A 12260-nucleotide genomic window follows, 5' to 3' on the forward strand; every position below is an offset into this window, starting at 1 on the left:
AATGCATAAAATTAAAATTTTCGAATTATTATTATTAAAAATATAAAAAAATGTACTAATGTCTCCGCACGTCATAGTAGCCTGATTCGTGTCAGCAATGACAAGCCCTCCAAATAGCATGTGATTGTGACATATATAGCCCTTCTTTTCTAGATTATATTAACCCCAAGGATTATAATAATTTAGACATTTAGTATCGGTTTGAAAGATGCAGATCTTTAATCTATGTATTGAGTTTGGCGTAGAGCCCAACCTAGTTTCGCAAGAATCTCTGTTTGAAAGATACAGATCTTTAATCCATGTGTCGAGCTTGGCGTGGATAGAGATGCAAATGAGTCGGATCCAGGATGGAGGTTTTGCAATTTTGGCTGCTCCATATCCAACTCTCCCATGTATTAGCTCTTCTGGATCTGACCCATTTGCATCTCTAGGCGTGAAGTCCATTTTAAGTCTTTTTTTTTTTGCAAACATGGGACCTATGATCCTTGAATTTCACATGCAAAAGTAAACCCAAATTCATAAACCTCTCTCTCTCTCATCAAACCTCATAAAACAGACTTATAAATTATGTTACAAACAATAGGATCTGAGATCCCAAGATCTCAAATCCCATTCTTACATATTGTTTGGATGCCATTGAAAACCAAGTTAATAACCTGGTTTTTATTCAAAACCAGGCTTTGGGGCCAAAACTTGGTTTTGTCTGTTTGGTTGACACAAAACCAAGTTTGTAAAAACCCATCACACCCCAGTTTTTCCACTTACCTAAGTTGAGAAAGATATCTGGCACCCATCTTCTGTCTGGTTACTGACTGAAAATGGCTGGATTCTGCCTTGTGTATTTTTTTCTCTCAACTTTGATGGCCGGCCATTTTCCGGCCAGTGGGTAGCCAGAAAATTGCCAGAATTATGATGATGTTTTTTTAACCTTCATTCAAACCATTTTTCGGCCACCCACCAGCCACAAAATGGTTGGGATGGTTCTAACATGCCTGCCCAGCAAGGGCCGACCATCACATTGGCCAGAAAATGGCTGAATTAGTTTTTTTTTTAAAGCATTTATGCCATTTTCCGGCCACCCACTGGCTGAAAAATGGCTGGAACAGTTTTTTTTTTAATTATTGCAAATAAAAAAACCTCAAAACCAGTATTTTTGTTTGCCAAACACCTTAAAAACCAAGTTTTGGCAAACTATCCTGTATTATTATTAATTCACTTTTTATTTGTTTGATAGAAAAAAAAGAGTAATATGAATCAATCCAGATTATTGTGTACAAGAGAGCCAAATAAATGGTAATATAATTCTTGATTGGGAAGATTTTATCCTAACAGGGCCTTGGCATCTCAACAAAGTGGACTCTCATAAAAGCATTATCTTAGGCTCGGCTATAAGCAGAAAAAAATATGATCATACTACAATGAATAGAGCCAAGTTCCAAATTGAGATAGAAGGTTATCAGTATCATTCTTCCTCTAAAAAGTACTGGCCAATTTGTTATAATAACTTGTGACGAGGCAATTGAATTGCTACACAATATGGAACTAATGCTGCCCCATTAAAACATCCTAATGCTACCTACTTAAAACATCCGTGTCTCTAATAATCTTCTTTGATGGAAGGATGAATGCAGCCAATGGTAAATGCTCCAGTCCACCACTTTCATCAATTATCAGCCTAAGATCGTCAATATGTAGGATCCCATGATGGCCGCTCACCATTATCGTCTTCTTATCAGCAAGTAACTGCAAAATTGGTGCATATATATGAACAATCAAAGTAGTTCTAGCTCTGGCTCTCAAAAGTTTAATTACGAAACTACTCTCTCTCTCTCTCTCTCTCTCTCTATATATATATATATATATATATATATATATATATATATATATATATATATATATATGGTACACGCAACACCAGTCTCTCCCTCACCATTTCCAACTAGGGAATCAGTTTCAAAAGTTTATTAGAAATTAACAATAAGGGGGCGTTTGTTTCACACCCAAATGGTGGGAGGGAGGCCCACTTTTCCTCTTGGGGTGAAACAAACGCCACAGTAGAAAAGGAGTGGGCCCACATATTAAATATGCTGATCCAACCCCATTTTCCACTGAAAACGGGATCACATTACCCTCGTGTTTGTTACCTGGCACTTGTGCAGAGACAGATTGGCCCTTGCCTGGGCACTGTCCAGCTTTCCATACAGGCGAACACACATCGGACAAGACACCCTGCATGGTCTGCTTGAATACTGCTGAATGGGACGAGTGGTGAGTCCAGGACAAATGCCCCACATCATGTCTGCACAGCATTTTTTACTGCAATGCAAACACACCCTTGTTTGTCCAAGATTGGACGGAACAATAGAACATAACAGACAGAACACATATTCTGTAACAATTGTACTACGTCCAATGTTTGTTTTTACGTTAAGTGGACAGCTTCAATACACGGATAGTGTACCGGTAGGTCATACCATGTTATCAGTATCGGTGCATATCAGCAAAATTTTGAAATATTGAAGGCTTGAATTGACTAACGATTCAGTTGATTATTGGTATAGACCGATACAACTAAATTAGTGGCCCAACGATTCATGGCCGACACCGATACTGAACATTCAATCGTACAACTCGATCTGCCCCACCACATGAGTGTTTTAACATGTTTATTATGGATTTGAGTCCCTGATATGGATCTAAAAACCAAAAACTGTTTAAAATTTATGTAATTTAAGAAAGAATAAGAATTAATATATTTTGATATATATGCTTTAATAGGTGTCATATTTTGGATCTAATTATGAAAGTTTACAAAAATTTATGAATTTTATCCTCGAATATGGATCTCAAACCGGATCCAAGTACAAAAAAATGCTTAAATTTTGGATAATTTTAGAAAAAAACAAGAAATCATATATTTTTATATACAAATAAAAAACCATAAACAAATCATAAAACCCTTAAATACAAGATAACAAATCATAAATAAACCAAAAAACCGTAAGCTAAAAACAAACAAACCATAAAATCAAATAAACCATAAAATTAAATATAAAAAGCCCTAATAAAAGAAAACCAACCATAATCAAATACAAAAAGGCCCTAATCAAATTAATTATAAGAAGCTCTAAATAAAAAAATTTGATTCAAAGCCTAATCAAAAGAATCTAATAAAAAAAACCCTATTCAAATTAAAGAAAATCCCTAATCAGATTAAATATCAAAAGCCCTAATTAGAGACATTTGATTCAAAGCCCTAATCAAAGAAAAAACCTTAATCAGATTAAATATCAAAAGTCTTTAATTAAAGATATTTGATTCAAAGCCCCAATCAGTGAAAATCAAAGAAAAAAACCCTAATAAAAAATTAAAAAATCTTAATTAAATCAACAAAAAAACCCTAATCAAACTAAATATAAAAAACCTAATTAAAAAATTTGATTCAAAGTCATAATCAAAGAAATTTATTATTTAGATCCCCAATCAAAGAAGAAAAGGAAAGAGGAACAAAAAAGAATGGGGGAGATAGAGAGGAACAAAGAAGAGGAAGAAAGAAGAAAAGAGGAAGAGAAAGAAATGAACAAGAAAAAAGTAAAGAAAGAAGAAAATGAAAGAGAAGAAAGATCAGGCATTTTGCCGTCAGCTACTGCATAGGGTAGAGAAGGTCGGGGTTAGACCCCCACCCCCCTCATGTTACCATAAAAATGGGATGCCACAAACACTATTAAAAAAATGCTTGAGTGGATGGGGATCTAACCCCAATCCTCTCTCTCTCTCTCTCTTGCCTATGCAACTGAGCAAGTGGCCAACAGCGAGGCGACAAGTCTTCTCTCTCTCTCACTCCCCCTTCTTTGTTGTTATTCTTTTTCTTCTCTTATCAGGGTTTTTTTTCTTTGATTAGGGTTTTTTTATTGATTTGGTTTTTTCATCTATTAAGGTTTATATGGGTAGAGTCGTATGATCCAAAACAAAGTTATTTGACCCATTATCCATATGTAACCAAACTGTCTTCTCAGCATAAAAATTGTGCACTTGATAAAAAAAAACACTTCTTGTCCAATTGAAACAAATGCTAGGCATAGTACAATTGCTACAAATGCCCCTCCCTTTCCAAAATTGTTCGATTTTGGCTCAAATTGTCTAAATCAACCAAAATCAATTGATTTGAAATAGAATAGATTCAGAATGGGCTGTGAACATTTTATGTAAAGTGCAAACATGTTTTATTTAAGAGGTCATTTTTTATGCAGTGAGTTCACTACTGCAGACCATTCATCTCAACATTTCTCGGACAATGCACTCAATCTCCCAAAATGCCAAGATGGAAGGTTGTCAAGCAGGACGCCCACCATGATGCAGCATATAATGTGAAGTCTTTATTTAATAGGTTGTGAATTGTGATGCTACTTTACTAACATTCTTTTAAAATATCATTTTTTATGAATGTTGTCCATTGACATTTATTATTTGTTATTTTTTATTTTTTTCTCATTTTTATGATTTTTTGAATAAAAAACTTTCGATTAAAAAATGAGTTGCTTCAATTCTTTGGTTTTTTAATAAACCAATTCACCTAGTGAACCAATTTTAACAGTCCTTCAAGTTAAAAGTCGTTTCCTCCTGGTGTCGTGTAACAAAAGTCCTCTAGGGTGTGGTTATTGCTTGTCAAAGATTAGACAAAACAACAGAACACATGTTTTGTCAGTTCTGCAACAATTGCACTACATCCAACGTTTGTTTCAGGTGAACACGAAGTTGTGTCCCTTGTATACGGCATTTGATTTTTACGTTGTGCAAACAACTACACAAATGGATAATGAGTCGGCTAACTTTGTTTTAGATCATACAACTTGATCGACCTCACTAATGAGTGTTTTAACATGTTTATTATGGATTCGAGTCCCGAATATTGATCTCAAATTGGATCTAAATACCAAAAAATGTTTAAAATTGAGTAATTTGAAAAAAAAAATTGATATTTTTTCATATACAAATGCTTTAATCGGTGTCATATTATGAAAGTTTATCAAAAAATTATAGATTTTAGCTCCGAATATGGATCTCAAATTAGATCCAAGTATCAAAAGATGTTTAAATTTTGGGTAATTTGAGAAAAAACTAAGAATTAATATTTTTTATATACAAATGCAAAAACCATAAATAAATCACAAAACCCTAACATGCAAGAAAATAAATCATAAATAAACCAAAAAACCTAAACTAAAAAAAAAACCATAAATAAATCATAAAATTAAGTATAAAAATCCTTAATTCAAACCTTAATAAAAAAAACCCTAATCAAATCCAAGAAAAACCCTAATCAAATCAAAAGAAAAAAATAATCAAATTAAATATCAAAAGTCCTAATTAAAGATAATAAAAAAAATCAAAGAAAACAAAAGCCCTAATAAAAAATAAATAAAGCCCTAATCAAACTAAATATATAAAATCCTAATTAAAGAAATTTGATTCAAAGCCAAGGAGAAAGAAAGGAGGGGAAGAAAGAGAGGAGAGAGAGAGAAAGTGGGGGGGGGGGGTAGACACCCCCTCTGCCCGAGTTTTTTTCAAGCAATGTTATCACTATCCAATGGGGAAGGGGGTGAAACGGTGTATCACCATTCCATAGATGCGGCGTCCTGCACGATGCACAGAACATGCCATCAAACACACCCTTAGGGTATGTTTGTTTCATTCTCATGGAAAGACAAGGCCTTTCATAGGAACGAGCACCAATTTATTTCTAAAAATTCCTGCCAACTCAGCCTTATCATGAGAATGCTTTCATGAGGGTACGGGTATGGAAGAATTCACACACAAAAAGTGGTAGATGGTGGAAAAACTGAGGCCCACTTATGCCAGCATGGCACTTTCTCACCATGATGATTTGATGTTTGTTTCATTCACAGCGGGAAAGGAAAAGAATAGGACTGCCAGCTCAGCAGTTTCCCATGAAAGTTGCATGAAACAAACATGCCCTCAACCCTTTTCCACAGAAAAGGGTTGTTTTTCCAGAGGATGCTAAACATGGAAAAGTGATCTACCCATGTGGCATGCTGGTAGGCCCCACGTTTTTTCAAAAGACACGCCAGTTTCCTCTGGAAAACCCTCCCTGTGAGGGAAGGTGGAGAAGCCCTTTCCTGCGGGGAAAGGGCATGCATGAGAAGAACTGGATCGGAATGGTCCTTCCCATGAAACGGTGTTCCTGGGGCCTATTAAAACAAAGAGGTCCTAAAAGACAAAACAGAGAAAGGATCATTAAATCTCTCTTCTACCTTTGGAGTGTCCCAAACATCTCGCCTCCCACTAAGAGCAGTTACTTTAGGTTGACTAGTATCCCTGGACCTCAGCATTTTCAGCTGGCTCTCAACATCCTTTTTAGTCTCCAAACCAGCATGTACAGCTATCAACTTATGGTAGGTCATTCCTTCTGAGCTCTGGACGCAAACATTATCCTGCAGCAAAAAATATGGGCATAAACAGCATTCTTGACATTCAAAAGACCACACCCATACAAAAATCGTTCTGTTTTGGCTGTCATAGAATGCAGGTTGCAGCTGGTGAGTTTTGAAAGACCTAACTGCTTGTAAACAAGTTGAATGAACTGAACATGAGGTGTTCAAGCTTGGCTCATTTTCATGGTGAGACAAGCCAAGTTCATGTTAGCTCCTTTAAAAAAAATGCACCATTTTAAAGTTGGAACTAATAGGATTGAACATTAGATGAATTGAACCAAGCTCAAGCTGACTCATTTACAGAAAAAATACATTGTTTTGGAGATGGAAGCTGTAGGATTGAACTCTATAACTATTGTTTGCAAGCCAAATACTTTGACTATTTATTTTATACTATGTGATGTGAAAATATATCTAGAATATAGCTATTACCACTCAAGGCGCTTGTACCAGCTGAGTTGAGCTGAACACCAGCTGTCCGTGTTTGGCTTGTCAAACCATATTTATAAGCTCTAACGAGCTCTTTACAAGCCAAGCATCAGCAGCATGCCTTATTTTCCACTCCCAGACATACAAATGATCATTGTATATAAAACAACTAATCCTGATAGACTTATGTTGAATTGTGTTGGTTACCCAGATTCCATGCCAAATCAGTAGGCCTCTAGCATGCATATTGTCAAATGTGATTGAACTGCTACATAGGAACTAATAGCTATTGGGTCATAAACCTGATACCTCTTCATGTATCCAAACCAAGTTGGCAAGAAACTTCTTGTGCTCCTTGGGAACAGCATTCATCAAATCTGCAATGCAATTATAATGGGCATTATTAACCTTTTCAAAGGAAACAGTTCCCACGATCTGCTGGCTTTTATAGCAAACTTCAGGGATACGGATTCTGACTAGCTACATGGCAAGCTTGCAATTGGTTTACAGGTAGGTTAACGATGAGAAAGAAAAAGAAACAGATGGTTTAGCATTTATCAATGACCAAGTAAATTCCAGGTATGCTATAGCACCATAGCAACACAAATAAAAAAAGACAGTGTGTCCGATAAAGGTATTACATAAGCCTCTTATGAAGAGCCTCATGGAAAAGAGTATAAGATTGTCATTTTGACATCTAGAAACCTTGGAGAGTTTGATACTAGTTCACATTGTTGAGGAAACAGGATAAAAATTAGATAACTGGTTTGGAATGGCTGTGAGGCACCTATTCTGTCATTTTCTTTTAAGATAGATTTCACCCTTGTTCTCGGTGTAAACTGAATCTAAGGTGACATGTCTCCAGGATAAAACAAGCACTCTTAACTTTACTATTGTGTTCATTCCTGTTATCAGCACAATCTCACCTTGGTAATAGATGAAGGTTGTAGAAAGGAGGCAAATAACATGAAAAATGTTGAAACTAGTGCTCTGTTCCTGTAAAGGATTAAAATGTTCTAAGTAAGAAACAAAGATACTCATTCTATTGTGTTACAACAAAAACATAGGGGCCTTCCAACAAAAAAATGCCTCCCAAGAAAGCTCCTCAATAATCAGCATTTCTGGATGAAAATGGCCTCAGTTGGACAGTTGAGAGAGTCAAAATGTGCAAACAAATAAAAGGGCCTGGTCTGAATCTGGACCATATCAAGCTTAGCCAAGTCAATAAGTAAATCAATCAAGCACTCCAAGCAAGGCCAGGCCAAAGCAAAAGTAATTGTAAATGCAAATGCAATTGACTAGGCCCCAAAAATGCAACATCTCTATATAAACCATCTTGATATATCTCCAGAGTGGGACTAAAATGCTTTGGGTGAAAAAAGAATTTAAATTCCAATTCATAATCCAAAGCATCATATCATATAGTAAATAAGATAAAAAAAACTAAATCAAAATAAACTCAAATAAGAAAGATGATGAGAATTGAAATTCCTTTGAAAAAATTAAGCAAATTACAGACAAGCCATTTCACTAATGCCACTATGACATAACTCACATCATAAACAGAAACTTAACACATATAGGAACTCTTAAAACTACCACACCAATGGTCCTATGATTTAGAAATAATGTGAGATACTCGCTTTGCCTAGAATGTACTATTTATAATGGAATGCCTTTAGAAACCAACAATATAGAAAGATGATAAAAGAAGGCAAGAACAGAATTCTCAATAACCTTGCCAGAAATTGCAGTGGATCAAGTGGTCATATTTAAATGTCCCCTTGGGGAACAAAGAAATGCAAATGCACCAAAACAAAACAAAAAATCATAGGAGTGTAGAGAACTGCAAGATTTACTGGTTGACTACAGAAAAATACCATGCTAGCAAGTTCAATGTATATAGATGCATAAGGGCTGAACCTTATGATGAGGATGCTTGCTTACTTTTTCCATTTTATGATGCATAGAGCCCCTCAGCATGAAACTTAAGAAGATCAAAGTATGAAAATTCAGCATTTTCTTTTGTAACGCCTTGGTTTTCTAGGTGCGGTACCAACAACCAATGATTTAAGATTTTTATTATTCATGTATACTCCATTTTCATGTGGTATCATACCACAGTTTAACATAGTTTGCTTCCAGCAGCCACATCTGCATGCCACAACCCTCAAGTTTTCAACCTTTTTCTGATGAAGACAATATGCGGGTCTGACTTTCTTATTTTAAAGTCAAGAACGGGTTCAACATATCCATATTAGATTAGCAGGAAAAAAGTTCAGATGGAATTTATAGACATGCCACAAGACAAACTGCCATTCTCTCCTTCTAGTGCAAACAAACACCAGCTCTCTCTACCTTTTACTATCACTGCAACCTCCATCTATATCAATCCTTTCAATCCTTAACCAATTGGCCAACCTCCATCTATATCAATCCTTTCAATCACATCTAATCCTACCTAGTTGAGCCAATAAGAGCCCTGCCTAATAGATTTGTTCAAATGTGCCAAGCTTCATGCTGAATAATAGTAAATTCAAGGTAAGCTTATGTTTTTTGCTTTAGTTTCATACTTATCGTTGCTTTTCATTGCCTTGCTCTAGATTCAACAAGAAAAATAATGAAACCAGAATTTGTCACCAAAACTGTTTGAAACCTGTTCTCTTAGCGTAGCCTCACCATTCACGCTTTCACACAACCTATCCTTTGTTAAAATATATCTCCAAAACCAATGTTATATATATATATATATATATATATATATATATATATATATATATATATATATATATATATATATATATATATTCTAAACATATGCACACGCATCTCTCTCTATATAAATATATATATACATATATATATCTTTTTATTATTTTACCCGAAAAGGGTATTATTGTAATTTCACATCTTGCACATATTCCACTTGGATTATGTTGTAATCTTTTTTTCTTTTTTCTTTTCTTTCTTTTCCCTTTCTTTTTATTTTTTTATTTTCTTTATTTAATGTGTCACATTGGGGATCCCCCCAATAGAGTCGTTGGGGACTCCCAACGGCTCCTTTGGGAGCCCCCCCATGTGGCCTTTTGCATTCGTATAAATAGGGGTGTTCCCCCCTTTGTTTTGTAAGCTTGAGAGCCTCAAGCATTTCTTTTTTATTGAAGTGAATGCCTTAAGTGCATATTTGCTCTCTTTTGTGTATTTTAAGTATTTGTTGCAAGTGTAGTGTAAGTGCATTTGAGCACTTTTTCAAGGATTTGTGCTTGTAGCCTCTTAGTAGGCAATTTTACATGGTATTAGAGCAAGGTTGGCGATAGAGGATCGTGGGATTCTTTTTTTTTCGAGTGCCTCGAAAAGTGTGCCATTGGTGTTTTGAAGATTGAAGTGGTGGATTTTGCTTCTCCAATATTTTAGAAGAATCTTGTATAAGTAAAACCTAAAGATTTCCTCTTGGTACGTATTTCTTCCTCCATCTTTACTCTCTAATGGGCGAAAAAGAGTCCTTTGCTCTCGGCTTTAAACTAAATGGCTCCAACTATCATGTTTGGGCCGAAAACATAGAGGCCCACATAAAAGGGAAGGGTTTGTGGGGTTATGTGCAAGGCACAATCCCGGAACCCGAACCAAAGATTACTATTGTTAAAGATGGAAAAATCAAAATTCTTTAGGGAGATGAAAGAACCAAAGCGCTTGAAGATGGATTACTCCAAAAACATGACGAATGGGAAATGAAGAATTTTAAGATTCTTTCTTGGATTTTCTCGTCGGTTGAAACCAAGATTAATGCTAATATTATCAAGTTCAAGAAAGCTTCGAAAGCTTTGCATTATCTTGAAAAAATGTATACCTCAAGAGACCTATCACATAAATACTACCTCCAAAAGAAAGCTCTTACTCTTCAACAAGGCGACATGTCTATTAGAGAATATTTCGCCGACCTTTCTTCTATTTGGGATGCGTTTGCTATGCTCGAGCCTAAATGGAGTGGAGAAGCAATAAAACTCCGTCACAAGCAACTTGAAGAAGATCAGTTCTTCAACTTCTTGAATGGGCTAAGGCCCGAATTTGAGCAAATAAGGTTCATCTCTTTTATCATCTTTTACTCCTCCCTCTCTTGAAGATGTTCTCACCAAATTAAGTGGTGAAGAGACCCGTATGGGTTTAAGTAAACAAGGATCAAATGTTCTTGTCGTTTCTTGTAATTATGAAGAAAAAGATGAAGTCAATGTTGTATCAAGACCCAGAAACAATGTAAAAGCCTATCGTCCTCCTCATTTTAAACCACAAAATCAAGGTAAAAATAGTGGGCAAAGAGGAAAAAAGGACTATAGCAAAATTATGTCATTTTTGTAAAGAACTCGGGCATATCAAACCTATATGTCCCAAATAGAAGAGGCTTCTAGCCATGACCACCACTAGTATGCCGCAAAAGGAGGAGGCATCTTCAAGTGGACCTCTCTCTCTAAGTCAAATAGTGAAAGCTCTTCAACCTCTCCTCAAGGGAGCTACCTTCAGTGCCGCCGTGTCCACCTCTTCTGCTCCAGGTAAAGTCTCTTGGCTTTTGGACTCCGGTGCATCCTTTCATATGTCTCAAAATATATATTCTCTTTCCGATTATTCAAAAAATATTTCTCCATCCTTTGTTTTCACTGCGGATGGAACCTCTCTTGAAATTAAAGGCATAGGTAATTTTGAAACTCAAGATTTTTTAATTCCAAAAATTAGATTTATACCTAAGCTAAACTTAAATCTTCTCTTTGTTTCTCAACTCTCGGACCATGGTTGCGATTTTAAATTCTCTTTTGATAAATGTTTAATACAGGATCGCCGGTCCGGAAAATTGATTGGGGAAGACTTTAGAAAGGGAGACTTATACTATATGGACTCCCTTCAAGTTCCAAATTTTTTTGTAATGTTGCCCGACACAAAGATGTAAATGTGTGGCACAAAAGACTTGGTCATTCTACTATCACCAAGCTGTCTTACTTACATTTTGTAAAAGATCTCTGTAAAAGTTCATTTTCTTATAAAGAGTGTATTCTCGGAAAAATGCAAAGTTTTCCTTTTGAGCAAAGAACTATGTTTACTTCTAAACCTTTCGAAATTGTTCATTCAGATGTTTGGGGACCCGCACCAGTTGTTTCAAAAGGAGACCTCTCTTATTATATAGTTTTTGTGGATGATTTTTTCAGATATTCATGGATTTATTTTCTTAAGTATAAGCATGAAGTGTTTTCATGTTTTAAAACTTTTTATATGATGATCAAGAATCAATTCAACAGTAACATAAAAATATTTAGAAGTGATTCTGGAGGAGAATATCTCTCTAATCAATTTAAAGAATACCTTGAGAATAGTGGTATTGTTCACCAAAGATCT

At 35.5% G+C, this 12260-nt stretch overlaps 1 protein-coding gene across 1 annotated transcript in view; it reads right to left on the reverse strand.

Moving 5' to 3' along the window:
* Window positions 1-1286: 1286 nt before the first annotated feature.
* Window positions 1287-12260, reverse strand: part of LOC149848506 (tyrosine-protein phosphatase RLPH2-like) — a 38951-nt gene continuing 27977 nt past the window's right edge. Inside the window, exons 2-4 of the mRNA XM_089995785.1 lie at window positions 7191-7258; window positions 6273-6452; window positions 1287-1743 (exon numbers count right to left, since the gene is read on the reverse strand). Of these exons, the coding sequence (XP_089851911.1) occupies window positions 1573-1743; window positions 6273-6452; window positions 7191-7258 (419 nt within the window). The 3' untranslated portion in view covers window positions 1287-1572. The remainder of the gene's footprint in view (window positions 1744-6272; window positions 6453-7190; window positions 7259-12260) is intronic.

This window comes from Nuphar pumila, chromosome 1 (genome assembly GCF_984573655.1).
Source record: "Nuphar pumila chromosome 1, dmNupPumi1.hap1.1, whole genome shotgun sequence".
Classification (NCBI taxonomy): domain Eukaryota; kingdom Viridiplantae; phylum Streptophyta; class Magnoliopsida; order Nymphaeales; family Nymphaeaceae; genus Nuphar; species Nuphar pumila.